We start from the raw sequence: 14,595 nt of genomic DNA, 5'->3' as shown, positions 1-14,595 counted from the left end.
CACACACACACACACACACCTGTTAGTCCAGATCAGTGGTGCAAAGACGCTGCAGGAAGGACATGGCTCTGGAAGCCATGACATTTTCCCTTTGGTCCACAGAGCTAAGCCAGTGGCTCTTAGTAGCAGCAAGACATTGGGGATTCCTGCCTGGCTCGCAGGGAACAAATCCTCTCCAGAGCCATAAGGCTTGGGTTCGTGGGTGCTGGCAAACAGGGCGTCGGGGAGGTAGAGGCTGGTTGCGGAGATGGGGACTAAGCAAGGTATGAGGTCTGGATGTGCAGGTGGGACCAGGCACCAGTCTTCTCCTTACCCAGGGGAGTCTCCCTCGCTGTGTGATCACTGACAGAGGAGGGGCAGGCTCTTCATGGGGCGTCTCCATGCAGCAATTGAGACCACGCTCAGCATGAATGTCCTGCCCCAAAGCCCCTGACTGTGGCAGCGGAGTCCAGGGCCATCTTCCTGGCCAATCTCTATGGGCTAAAACGGTTCAGGGCAGTCCCAGGCTTGTCCAGTACAAAGCTCATCAGTCACCTTTCGGCAAGTATTTGTGGGGCCTGCCCTTTAGGTCTTCGCAAAGTGTTGCCCACAGTCCCACGGGGTGGGCCTCACCCAGCAACATGTTAGGAGTGCAGCCTCAGGCCCTGCCCAGAACTTCCAAATGTAAGTCTGCACTTTCACACATTCCTCAGGGCGAGTCTCTGGATATTAAAGGTTGAGAAGACCCCATGGAAATAACACAGGAAGCTCTGCTCTGTCCCTCTGGAAGCTCACACATGGTTTGCAACATGAAACTGCAGAGCAAAGTGCACATCTACACCATAAAGCATATTTTGGAAGAAAACCTGGATACAGAGCACCAAGACCAAGTCCTGCCTCAGCCACTACTTTCACTGAGTCTCAGCTTCCTCATCTGCAAAGAGGGAGAAATACTTGTCCTTACAGATGGTCCTGGATGGGAAAGCCTAACACTAGGATAATCAAACGCTATGTACTCTAAGTGCTACAGAGGTTCCCGGGATGATCCAGTGGGGGGCTGGAGGCGGCCTTTTAAAAGTATTGGCCACACACTTGACTAAAGCAAGATGGAAAGATACACATTTTGACATTTGCATCTAATACAGCCTCTAGCCTGAGCTACAGAGCGCTCCCTTGACCAACTTGCATCCTGACAATCTGCTCATGGTCTACACCATGGGTCTCTGAATACACACTTAATGCCACCAGGTGCATTATCAAAGACACAAAGCACAGGGATGTGGTCTCTGTGGGGAGGCTGAGAAGAGCCCCATTGCTGCAAACCTTAACTCTGGTTTGTAGACTTCACAGGTTAGGTCTGTTTGTCTTGTTGCAGACCTGACCTGTGAAGATGTCTAGAAACTGCAAGAAGATGCCAGGGCAGGAGGGTCAAGGTGGGGTCGGGGGTGGTAAACGGAATTAACAGGTGAGTTCTCAGGTAATCACTTACCTAGATGATGCTTATTAAGCCTTTGCTATGTACTAGATGTTTTCATGCTCCCCCCCCCCCCTTTAATCCTCACTACGACTCTGGTGACAGGGACTAGACAGGGACAAAAGAGTCTCCACTTTACGGATGAGAAAACCAGGGACTCAGGATCTGGACCCAGGTTGGTCTGCTTTCCAAAGCCCATGACCTTAACCACAAGCTAACCTGCTCCAGTAGTGTGAGAATCTCTGGTCTTCTCCATGCAGTTGAAACAATGTGACGGCTTTTTTTGTGAAACCTGGCTCGCTTTGACTCGCTGACGTTTGCCATGCTTGTCCTGAGCTTCTCCAGAGAAATGCTGTCTTCTGGCAGGAAAAGATAAAAACTGCTGATACAAATGAGTCACCACACTCGCTATAATTAACAGTGATGCAAGAGCCAGATGCAAACCAAGAGGGGCCTCAGGACCTGACTTTTCGGCGGCCCAAACTTTGAGCTGCACTTCAATGCAGAAAAGTCTCTGTGGTGAGCTGCTGTCTGCTCAAGATAGATTTTAAATGAAGAAATGAAGCCTGGAATGCACTGCAAGCTCCCAGATAAGGGCACTGAGAAGGGCGGCACCAAATTAATCTCCTTATTTACAACTGAAAAACCATCCACCAGAAGCAGAAAGAGAGTTTATAGTTTATAGATAATGTAGATCTTTGCTTTTCCACTCAGCTGCCTGGAAAGTCTAAGCAGCGTTCAACCTGCTGAACTAATTTATAGCAACTACAGTTGCGAATTAGGTTGTGCTAGGTGTTCAGCTTATCCCCTTCTGACTGCAGTGCCTATCTGTGAACCTTTCCAAAAAGACCAGTTATTTCTTGTATTTCTCTGGTCTCCTCTGCTGACTTGGAACAGGAAGTGATGCAATGATAGCCAGATATAAATGACCATGGAAACAGAATTCCCCACCCCTGCCCTTATGCAATCACAGCATGAGAGCCATCGCTCTATGATGAGAGGTGAAAGCCGTGCTCTCTGGCTGCTTCTAGGACCAGTAATTGCCTCCTGAGGTTCAACGGAGAGAAACAAATAGTGGTCAGGACCTGGACAGACTTAACTAGTGGTCACTGATGTCACTGTCAGCATCTCACCTGCTTAGCAGAGCTCATCTGTCCTCAAGATTTAAACACAATACAGCTGATAGAATCTTACCACTTTCCTTTTGAATAGACTTTAATTGAGAGCGAAGTGAAAAATGCAGGTTACATTTTTAGTGTTATCATCAATATGTTGGAAGATCAACACCAAAACAGTGATGCATCTAACATTTATACATTTCCTAATTTTAGTTGTCAAGGAGCAAATCATTATCAGATAGATATATTTACACAATCATTTCAAGCAACAGTAAATAATAAACTCCCTCCCTTAAAAAACAAACAGAAAAACCCAAAAAACCACACATATACCCAACCACCTTTAAACAATGGATTTCCTCACACTAGCAAGTCTCATTTTTTTTTTTTCCACATATACTTGTAGACCCAAAGTTACTTAAGTTATTAGGAACAGTCTTATCAGTGGGAGATCCTGGACCAGCCCTTATTTCCTTTTAGAGTCACCTTAATTTTTAACAACTCGAAGCCCCATAACCAGCGTGGTCTGTACATTCTAAGGACACCCCCCAGATGATGAAAATGGATTCCACTTCCTTTGTGTGAGGAGATATGTGCATCTCTGAAGATGCCTATGATTACAACTCCGAAAAGTCAAGAAGAAACCCCCAAACAAAATCTCAGATCTTCAAGCACAGTTTCTTAAGAGCACTGTGCTCCTGTTAACACTGAGTTACACTGAATGGGAAGATTCCTTTAGAGATCTGTGCAGAGGTACTGGTTAGTGCTGATTCTTTTTTTCAGCTGCTTGAAATGCTGGCGTTTTCAAAGCTGCCTGGTGGCGCTACATCCTGCCTTCAGGTTAGCAGCCTGCCTAACCTCCGGAATGTCGGACGGGACTCACCCCCAGTGCCTTGCCCTCTGATTTATTTCTTGCTGTTGCTGTTAGTAAATGGAAACCATGACAAAGTTTACATTAGCAGACACATCCACATGCCCTGGCCTATAAATATTCTATGATGGAAAATGGTACAATGACTCCATTCCTTGTGAAAATGAGCGTAAAGGGAGACGGGGTGGGGGCGGGGGGATGGGGGAGGAACAGTATCAACCACGGCTCTTCTTACAGTGGAGGATCCAGACCACATGGCGACGGGCTTTTAACTAACTGGACACTGAGAGCCACTTCTCCAGGGCTCAGAGGTGGCCAAGCAGAGGGACCAACTCCTCCAGGCAAACCTGGTAGGATCCAGTGGTTCAGGCATCTTGTCTCGGACGCTGGATGAAGGTCGGCCGCCGTTTCCTTCTTTGAGAGGCGAGCCAGGAGGAATGTTAAAGTCAGCTTGCAAAGTCGTTCACACACCGTCCTGCCTGGACACGGAGCGGTGCCCGGGGTGGAGCCCTCAGAGCGCCAGCTGGAGTTTGCTCATGTTTCTCTGGTGCATGTTGTGATGACGGACTAATTCGTCTGACCGGGCAAACTTTTTCTGACAACTGGGCCACCGACAGCTGAAGGGCTTTTCACCTGTTGACACAATGGCCAGTCAGAGACACTTGCGGTGCAGAGATGGGGCACAAGTTATCAAAGGCCAGAGTTAAATCACCACAAGGCACCCACTCCAGATCCCCTCTAGCTCTTTCCTTAAGCTAACGGCTCGGGCTCGTCGCACGGGCAGTGTCTCTGGGGCCTTACGGATTAAAATATCACGAAAATTATAAAATTGCTCTTGAGTCAGACGATTTGGGGAATGGGAGCGCAGGAATGAGCGTAGTTATCTGAAATGTCTGGGCAAGTCATCTTTAATGGGGAGGGGGCAATATTTGGTTCAACGTCTGACACCAGACTGTAAATGTTTCCCCTTTGCTGTTTAAGGAGGGAACTGAGCTTCACTGGAAGGTGAGGGCCTTGGGCCCATCACCTTGGATACTGTTGGTAGATTGCCAGGTGGTGGCAGAGCTGCGACTGCAGCCTTAGTGTCTCTGTATAGGTCTTCTGGACGGGCTCGGCATCTTTAAATAAATCACTGGCATCAGCGCACATGGTATTTGCTTCTTTGCCTTAAAGGCTTACTCAGAGCATAATATCCATTATACAGAAGATTCCAGTTGAGGCATGGCTTTGAAATTTTTAACACGCTTGCCAAAAAATTGAGGCATCTTCATCTAAGGAGGCCTCAGAAGTTCCTTTCAAGCTTCATTTTGGATAAAGACAATTAGCATTTATTAAATGCCTAATAATGCCAAGCCTTGTACTAGGTATCGCACATACATATCTGGCCTTATTATGTATGTGTGTACACATACACGTACACACATCATTTTGTATTCTCCTTACAACAGCCTGTAAGGTGAGCGCTATTATCCCCATTCTACAGATGAGGCTGGACCACGAGTGAGGGCAGACGCAAGAGGACTTGCATCCAGGTCTGTCTGATTCCAAAGTCCACACACTTTGCTGCATCTCACCTCCTCTCAGCATAATGGACACACAGCCATGGCTTTATCCTAAGTAAAAATGTCACAGGAGCCAATGCCTGTGCCAGCAGAGGATCTTCTCGGGATATGGCTTGTCCCACACTTTGCCTTCTCTGAGAACCACCGGATGGGACAAGCACTGAGAAATGGCCCAGGGGAGGCACTGTCCCAGGGTCAGAACCAGGTGGTGGGTGGGGGGCGGGGAGAGCAATCAAATACAGGCCTCAGCAATCTGCCGGTGACATGCGTCACTTTGTACATATACAGAAAAGCACAGGGCGGGAGTGGGGTACAAGGGGAGATAACTCTTTCCCACCAAATTATGAGCTCAGGATTAAGGCAAAGAAGTGACACCAAAGGCACCTGAGCAGAGGAACAAGATGCCCAGCCCACCAGCTCTGGGGCACAGGTGCCTCGACTGTCTGTACATACAGCCTGTTGGGGCTGCACAGGGTTCAGGTCCTTGCATTTCCCTCACCTCCCACTCACTGTTGGTCTGCTCTTCCTCAGCTGGCTCCGGTGCCCCACTCTTCCCCCCAGCCACACTGTCCAAGGTCACCTCCTAAGGGGCAAATCCCCACCCTTCCTCCTGTTGGTCTCCATTCTCCTCAGTCTCTGGATGGACTTAAACTCTGCTGATCTTGGGTCTTTATTGTCTGTCTTCCCTGGGCTGCAAGGTGAACCCAGGCTCTTTCTCCAGCAAAAAACGCAGTGGGTAGGCAGGCTGGGGGCAGACAGACCGGGTTTGCTACTCCCTAGTTTTGTGACTTTAGATAAAGTCATTGCATCACTATGTGCCTCAGTCTCCTCATCTGTACAATGGGGATAAAAGGTTCCTACTCTACTCTTTTCCCAAGGATGTTGTGAAGGTAAGATGAGAAAACCTAAGCACTGGCCCGCCTTCCAAAGCTAGAAAATACACAACAAAGATGGTGCTATTTTCATTGTGAATCACACCAACCTTGTGGAGAAGCAAAAACTTGCAGCAGCCAGTGAATATATGCCCTATTCCCTTCTCTATTCTAGTATGAAAGAAATAATGCCCTCACACCAATATGAGCCTGGCAGAAACCATGACTGCTCCCGGGGAGCAGAGCCAAGGATCCAGATCTCTGAAAACAGTGTCATAAAATGTGAGCTTTCAGGAGAATAAGGGTTTGGCTTGCTAAAATTTCTGCTGTTTTTCTGTAAGGTTGATGATCCTATCAGACTCAGTGATAAAAAAATGTGATGCAACAAATTGGGAACGGCAGGGACCGAGCTTATCTCTTCATTTCATTCTGGACATGCACGAAAAGAGTTCTTTTCACATCTCTTTTGCTCTGTACCCCCCACTCCCATTCCTTCTTAAACAATGTTATTATTTAAAGATAGCCATGCACTGTTCTTTCTCTCCCCTGAATCTAAACCTCCTTAGAACTTTTACACTCATTCTTTTCCAATCTCTCTCATCACAAGCAACCCCATTCAACAGTCGATTAAAAAATAATGAAAAATAAATGTGAAGAAAAGTTTACGCACTTGTTTTACCTGTATGAGTCCTGGTGTGGGTCTTCAGGTGGTCGGACCGGGAGAACTTTCGCTGACAAGTTTTACACTGGAATGGTTTCACACCTAAACGGACAGAGAAGGTCTAGCCGCGGCCCTAACCGTGGGGAGCACAGCGAGGCCCACAAGACCTGCTTCCTGGAGGCCCCAGGAGCTGGGCATTTCCAGCCACGCCTGCAACGTCTGCCTCGCCCTCAGATTTCCCCAGTCCCCCAGGCCCGGCAGGAACCACCTGATTCTGCACAGTAATCCTTGAAGACCTGTAGTCTTGGGAACAATGATTGCTTAACCACAAATGTCCAGCTTCTCACCGAGGTCTCAGCTGTGTCTGAGACTGAAAAAGTGAATCACACGCTACAAATGGGCTTTTGCATTCCTCCGCCCGGGTTCTTTACTGACACTCAGTGTATGACCAGCAAATTATCACGGTTCTGCGGTTTGCAGCAAAAATGTGGAATGTTTCCTTTTCTTTCCTTTCTTCTTCTTTTTCTTAAGAGAAAGTCATCCCAGAGATTGGGGTGGGGGGAATTATTGCAGAAACTAAACAAATGGCTGACCCTCTCCCTTCCATATTGAACAAGCAAGAGAATCACAGATCAACCATGACCCAAGGCAGCACTCTGCCAGCAACGAGAAGCGAGCCTACAAACCTGTGTGTCTCCTTTGGTGTCTTTTGAGCTGGTCTGAACGAGAAAACCTTCGCTCACAGTCCTTGAAGTCACACTGGTATGGTTTCTCACCTTGGGGAAGACACATATGCCATTGGAAAATGATACTGAAAATGAGGATCTCATTAGAGGCAACTTCTCTTACTGAGACTGAAGGGATCTCCCAAATGCTAACGGCACTTTGCTGGAGGTTTTTAGGGATGTGCTGCCAAGTGCAGTGTGAGGTGAAAGACCTACTGGTATATACACTCACAGACAGTTGGTGTGGAACAGAGGGCTAGGTGAATAAGGACGGTCCCTTACCGCCGAGTTGGAAGTGAAGGGAACTCAGGTTCTGGAGTCTGACACTGGGGTCACATCCAGCTCTTTGCACTCACAGGGCTGAACGAGGTGCCATCTCCTTACTATGAAATGGGGCCCATAATCCAACAACTTCCGAGGATTTATAAACAGATTACAACAGACCATCCACATAAAGGGTTTAGCCCCGTGCCTCGCTCAAAAAAATACTGGCAGAAATATTTCAACAATTATAAACTAAAGGAGTCTTGACTCTTAGGCTGAGTCCAAGGCAGAATTCCCGGATGGATGTGCCCTGGAGCTGGCCCTGTGAAGTAAGCGATTTGTGTCTCATGGCTTGAAGATTTGGTGTTCCCTGCTACTGACTTCCCATTCCTGAGTCAGGCAGAAATGGTGCCATGGTTGTGAGATGCTCGAGTTAACCCAGGAGCCAGAGCCTGTTGAGTGTCCGGTATCCCTTCTCCTGAGAGAAGTGGAGCCGGATTACACAACCTCCTGCCTCAGAAGGGAGAAGCCCCGCCCCCGTCCCTGCTGGAGAAAGTTCAGCCAAAGCCTGGGAACTGCGCCCCATGAGTGCACTGGGCGCCCCTGGCCCCTCCCACCCCCTTATGAGAATTCTGAGTCACCGGCATCTGGGATGGAGAGCGAGCCATCCCAGGACCGGCCGGCGCTTTCCGCTGCCAGGCAGCTCCTGGTTACCCTTCCATGCATGACCTCCTCTGCTTCCCTGATTAATCTGAATTCCTGCTATATGGCGCTCACCATTCCCGCCATCGGCCTCGAACTCTGCTCCCACTAAACATCCTTCATCTCTGGCTCTGGGTTCCTACCTGTCAAAAAGCCTGCTCAGGTCCCTCACAAATGCAGCTTCCTCTGTGATGCCTTCCTGGAAACCTCATGTTCGAACTGAACGCCCCCTCTTCCCTCATCACTGACTTTCTTACAGAACCTCTAACGTGGGGCTGTGTCCAGGTCTACCTTGTGCCTTGGGCTGGAAAATTCTGAGGGCAGACACCTTTCCTTAACTCTCTCTATATATCCGGCTCAGTGCCTTACACTGCGCCTCTGCAACCTGGAGAAAAGCAATGCTCCTGTTCAGCAGTCTCATGTCTTTTCCCGCCTTTCTGCTTCTGCTCACCCTTTACTACCTCTGCCTGCTCCTGCTAACATTTTGATGGTTAACTTGGGCCCTTCCTCTCCCAAGAAATGAATGACACTCATGCAAAACAGTATCCTCTGAACGGCTCTTCTCAGCTCCTCCAGAGCCACTACAGTATCGCACGCTCTCTCCGTCCCTCTTCATGTGGCTATGTCTTGGCTCCAAAACAGACCATAGACTCTTTGAGAAAGGGGCTTGTGACGTGGCGTTAAAAGGCATGAGCTTGAGTCCTGCTTCCTTACATCCTATCCATCTGATGACTTTTGCGAATGAGGATTAAATGAAATAATGTGTGTAGAGAATTTGGCACCTGAAAGGTATTTTTTTTTTTTTTTGTCTTTTGTCTTTTAAGGGCCACACCCACAGCACATGGAGGTTCCCAGGCTAGGGGTCTAATTGGAGCTGTAGCCACCAGCCTACGCCAGAGCCACAGCAACATGGGATCCAAGCCATGTCTGCGACCTACACCACAGTTCACGACAATGCCAGGTCCTTAACCCACTGAGCAAGGCCAGGGATCGAACCCGCAACCTCATAGTTCCCAGTCAGATTCATTTCCACTGCGCCATGTTAGAACTCCCATAAAAGGTATTTAATATCAAAGTACTTAGTAAAATAGTCTGTACTATTATTATAAATTAATTCAAAAAGGAGTTCCCGTCGTGGCGCAGTGGTTAACGAATCCGACTAGGAACCATGAGGTTGCGGGTTCGGTCCCTGCCCTTGCTCAGTGGGTTAACGATCCGGCGTTGCCGTGAGCTGTGGTGTAGGTTGCAGACGCGGCTCGGATCCCGCGTTGCTGTGGCTCTGGCGTAGGCCGGTGGCTACAGCTCCGATTCAACCCCTAGCCTGGGAACCTCCATATGCCGCGGGAGCGGCCCAAGAAATAGCAACAACAACAACAAAAAAGACAAAAAAAAAAAAAATTAATTCAAGAAGATTGCACTCTTTCAAGAAGGGGATTTCTGGGTTACTAAATACCAGCCTGCCCCCCTCCTCTTCTGCAAGGAAGTTTCCTAAAGGCTCCAGCAGGTCTGGGGTTTGTGGCTATTTTGACCCCTGCCTTCTCTTCACCCAGACATCTGACCCTCACTCCTTCCCATTAAAATTTCTGCAACCATATTGCCTTCAATGTGTTCTCTTGCGTTTTTCCAGGCAGAACTTTACTTTATCGTTTTCCTTATCATCTTAACAGATCCTTTTCAAAGGATCCCGTTTGGGAACATATGTAAAAACATAACCTGCAACTGGTTCTCTCATCTTCTGTTTCAAAGCAAGTGGTCTATAAAGTGCAAACTTAGGTGCCAGAACTGCAGCCTCTAGACACACGGCTTAGCCAGGACCGATGATCTAAAGAGATCTGAAAGCAGCTCACTTTATTCTCCAGCTTCCCCAAAGCCAAGTCCACAGTGACAGTTAAATAATAATGATTAATCCTAACAATGAAGCCACCCTTCAGTCGTGGAAAGAACACTACCAGCTCCCTAGTAGGAAAGCCTGCTCTTTTCCCTCCCTCCCTACAGGGGAGACCCGGCCACACTCCCATCCGGTGCCCACAAAGCCAAGAGCAGACATTTGTGAAATGGCTGTTCACATTCAAGGTGGCCAGATGCGGCCAAGTCTCTCTTTTCCAGAGGCAGACCTCTTGACCTGTGGGAAAATCCAGTCTTCTTTAAAACATCATCAGAAACAATCATCTCTTTCTTTAAGATGGAAACCAAAAATTAAACCTACAATCCCTCTTCCCATTCCTATCCCGTTAGAAGCTGTTAAGTTCTCTTCATCACCTCTTTACTAGTCTTATTACAATGACCTTGCACATCAAGCTCTCTAAGTCATCCAATTACCAAACTCACAGCCTATAGCTCTTCTCTCTTAAGAGATGCTAACAGTAGGATAAAAGTATCACTATCATTTATTCAGACCTACTGACATATGGAACTGTACTAGATGTTTTGTATCTCTCTCTCTTTTTTTTTTTTTTTTTTTTTTGTCTTTACTAGGGTCACGCCCATGGCATATGGAGGTTCCCAGGTCTATTGGAGCTGTAGGGGGCTGTTAGCCTGTGCCGGAGCCACAGCAACACCAGATCCAAGCCATGTCTATGACCTACACCATAGCTCACGGCAACGCCGGATCCTTAACCCACTGAGCAAGGCCAGGTATTGAACCTGCAACCTCATGGTTCCTGGTCAGATTCATTTCCACTGCACCATGACCGGAACTCCTCATATCTCTTAACTCCTTTAACTCAATTTGATTTTAGAAGTGAATCTAGTCTCGACAATTGTGTTAAGGTAGGTTATCATCTCTGTTTTCCATGTGAGGCAAATGAAAGTTTGGGGAGAGGTAAAGTAACTTGCTTAGTCACACCTCCTGGTAGAGAAGCCAGAATTGAAGCACAGGTCCCTAATTCTGTGAAATTTCCTCTCCACCCACTCTGCTCGGCCCTTCTTTAAGAAAGGATGGACAATCAGGATACAACATGGCCTGGCAGCCTTTTTCCATCACCTGGGCCAGACGTTTAAAAGCACTGCCTCCTTTCCATCCCAGAAATCACCTGTGTCCTAGCAGTGCAACAGCCGGGAGCAGGAGCTCCTGAGCCATCCCCACCCAAAGGCCACCAGAACCAAGGCTGGACGGTGGCTGAACTTACCAGTGTGCTTCCGGCTATGCATCTGTAAGTGAGACAGCTTAAAATATCTCTTATTGCAGCCCGGGTAAGCACACATGAAGGGGCGTTTCTCACTGGTCTCAGATGCCGACCGCACAAGAGTCGGGGCTACTCCAGGCACACGTCGCACGTCCTGCAAGGCAGAGTACAAGAGAACTGGAGGCTTTAAATCACACATAAACACTGGAGTTGGTCTCAAGGAAAGCAAGCACTGAAATACTTGAAAATGGATGGCAGATGCACTTTTTCAAGAAGGGGATTTCGAGGTTATTAAATACCAGCCTGCCCTCCTCCTCTTCTGCCTGGGCCTAAAACCACTCCTGTCCATACCCCAAGGCACCCACAGCAGACATCACTAATGGATGACAGAGCAGCATATTCTACAACAGCACATTCATCACTGCTGATCAACTAGAACAGGGACTTGAAATGAAATCTGTCTGGGGCTGCTGATCCAAAGCATCTGGAAAAGAAACCCTGGTGACTGGAAGACTCCCAGTCCAACTTGTCTTTCAATTTCTCCACTTGAGGCAGCGAGGACTGAAGTCCCAAGTCCCAGGCGCTCTTCTATTCCCCCTCTCTCAGACACGTAGCCAGATGACCTTGGGCCCAATATGCACTGAGGGAGCAAGTCCTTACTAGAGAAAAATATGGGATATTAAATGAGCCCCCAGCTGAATAGACCTTCTACATGTGAATCAATGACAAGGAAGAAGGAGTCCCTGGGATGTGGGGGCTCTGCCTGTAAAGGGGACTGAAGCCACAGAAGGCCCCGTGCAACTCTTTCTTTATTCATTTATTTTGTCTTTTTTAGGGCCACACCCACAGCACATGCAGGTTCCCAGACTAGGGGTCCAATCAGAGCTGTAGCTGCTGGCCTACACTGCGGCCACAGCAATGCAGGATCCAAGCCGGGTCTGTGACCTACACCACAGCTCATGGCAATACCGGATCCTTCACCCAGTGAGTGAGGCCAGGGATTGAACCTGCGTCCTATGGATACTAGTCAGATGCGTTTCCGCTCAGCTACAAAGGGAACTCCCAGTGGAACTCTTCAATAGAGACTCTAGGAAACTGCGTCCGCCTTCTGTACACCTTGCCAGTGCATAGCACAGGGCCTTCTGCTGATCCTCTTCATCTTGTGGGAGTGAGTGTGTGTATGGCCAGTCCTCCATGAGAAGGAGCTAGAGGGAAATGGTGAGGCAATCGCTCCTTCAGGCTCCCAGGATCAATGACTCACAGACGGAAGTGCCGGAGGGACCACTGAATCCTCCTCAGCCTCCCACAGATGCACTCTTGCAAGTGCATCAAGGCCCAAGAGCACATCTATGTTTGGGTTAAGACCTGCAACCCCTTCTGTACTTAACCCACTCCTGCCCTGTGCACTTTCCACACCACCCCCAAGCTTACGTTCCAGTTCCTACCAACGCTGCCTTGTACTGTGAGATCTTTTTTGATGAAAAAGTACTGTGGTGACATTCAGCTTTGCTATGGCCAGCCTCTGAAGGCAAAAGGTGGTATAAGTTTCAACGGGGAGACAGCTATGTCTGGCTGGTCTGCGCTAGGAGAAAATAAGCACCAGTCTGGGCTGGAGTCAAGCAGAGGCCCCAACAGTGAGTCGGACAAACCTGGCTTTGGGGAAAGGCAGGCAAAAGGAGCTTTTTACATTTCCTTTCATTCATCCTAGAGGCAGCGCACACGGCAATGGGATAGGAAACCGCCAAGTCATTGTCAGCCAGGGTCCTGACGGTGTTTGTCAGAGAGACTGGATGATTTCCATCAGATTTCCATATTTCTGTAATCTTGCCTTTATTCTCACCACTGCAAAGCTTGGGATGAGGGAGCACGCTTCTACCACCATGCTGTTTCTGGAAACATTCATCAGAACATCTCGGAGATACTGGCCCTACACATCATGTGGGCACCTAGCCCACTCATGACTTATTTCTAGGGCACTGACTATTCTGGTGAAAGCATCTCAGCTGTTACTCATGTTGCAGCCACTAAGTCACATGCCAAAGTCACGAACACAAATCCCTGGTACTGCATGTGATTCCAAGCACCCAAGAGGCTCCAGGGAGGTCCCTTCCATTGAGTTTCCTGAATTCTCTGAAATGTTAGCCTTCTTTTTTTTCTGGGAGCACATGGAGTTCCTGGGCCTGGGATCAGATCCAAGCTGCAGTTGCAGCCTATGCTGCAGCTGCATCAACACCAGACAGACCCTTAACCTACTGTGCTGGACCAGGGATTGAACCTGCATCCCAGCACTCCGGAAATGCCTTCCATCCTGTTTCCTCACAGCAGGAACTCAAACATTAGCCTTTTTACTTTACTTTGTTCACGTTCTCACAGAACTACACACAACACGAAGTTAATCCTAAAGTAAACTATGGACTTCAGTGAATAATGTATCTGTATTGGCTCATCTTTGCAACAAAGATACCAGACCAACTCAAGACCTTAAAAATATAGAAGACTAGGTGGGGGAGGGCAGACTATGTGGGAACTCCTTGTACTTTCTGCACAATCTTTCCTTAAATCTGACAATGCTGGAAAAAAAATCTAGTTTTTAAAAACACTCCATGTAGGAGTTCCCATCATGGTGCAGCGGAAACGAATCTGACTAGGAACCATGAGGTTGTGGGTTTGATCCCTGGCCTCACTCAGTGGGTTAAGGATCCGGCATTGCTGTGAGATATGGTGTAGGTCGCAGACGCAGCTTGGATCTGGTGATGCTGTGGCTCTGGCGTAGGCCAGCAGCTGTAGCTCCAATTCGACCCCTAGCCTGGGAACCTCCATATGCCGTAAGTGCAGTCCTAAAAAGACAAAAAATAAATTAATTAAAATTAAAATTTAAAAACTGCATGTATAAAACTTAGCACAATGCCTGGCATATGGAAAGTGTCCGGCCGTACATGGAGCCGTTTTTATTGTTATTTGTTATTGCTATTATTAGCAACTGGAGAGTCTACCTTTGGACACTTTACCAGGCGGACCAAGTCTTCCTAGAAGCCAAGAGTCCAGATCATTCATTCAAGCCTGTTTAGCCCCAGTACAAGAGGTGCATAGCCCACCCTGGAGAAGACGGATTCAGCAGTGAAGAAGGAAAGGAGAGGCTCCTGCAGGAAGCACCCTGGTCTGAGTCAGGCAGGTGGCACAGCCACACTGGCCTCTGGAGCAGAGGAGGCTCCCCGCCTGTCCCAGTGGAAGAGGAGCCCCTA

At 48.2% G+C, this 14,595-nt stretch overlaps 1 protein-coding gene across 5 annotated transcripts in view; it reads right to left on the bottom strand.

Moving 5' to 3' along the window:
- The window catches only part of WT1 (Wilms tumor 1), a 44,541-nt gene continuing 32,596 nt past the window's right edge, over positions 2,651 to 14,595 (bottom strand). For 2 of the 5 annotated variants that reach the window (XM_013994456.2, XM_021081119.1), the window contains exons 6-9: positions 11,357 to 11,507; positions 7,224 to 7,313; positions 6,547 to 6,639; positions 2,651 to 4,075 (exon numbers count right to left, since the gene is read on the bottom strand). In XM_013994456.2, coding sequence (XP_013849910.1) covers positions 3,954 to 4,075; positions 6,547 to 6,639; positions 7,224 to 7,313; positions 11,357 to 11,507 — 456 coding nt within the window. In that variant the 3' untranslated portion in view covers positions 2,651 to 3,953. 5 annotated transcript variants of the gene reach the window in all.

This window comes from Sus scrofa, chromosome 2, assembly GCF_000003025.6.
Source record: "Sus scrofa isolate TJ Tabasco breed Duroc chromosome 2, Sscrofa11.1, whole genome shotgun sequence".
Classification (NCBI taxonomy): Eukaryota; Metazoa; Chordata; class Mammalia; order Artiodactyla; family Suidae; genus Sus; species Sus scrofa.
This window is presented reverse-complemented; position numbering and strand designations above follow the sequence as displayed.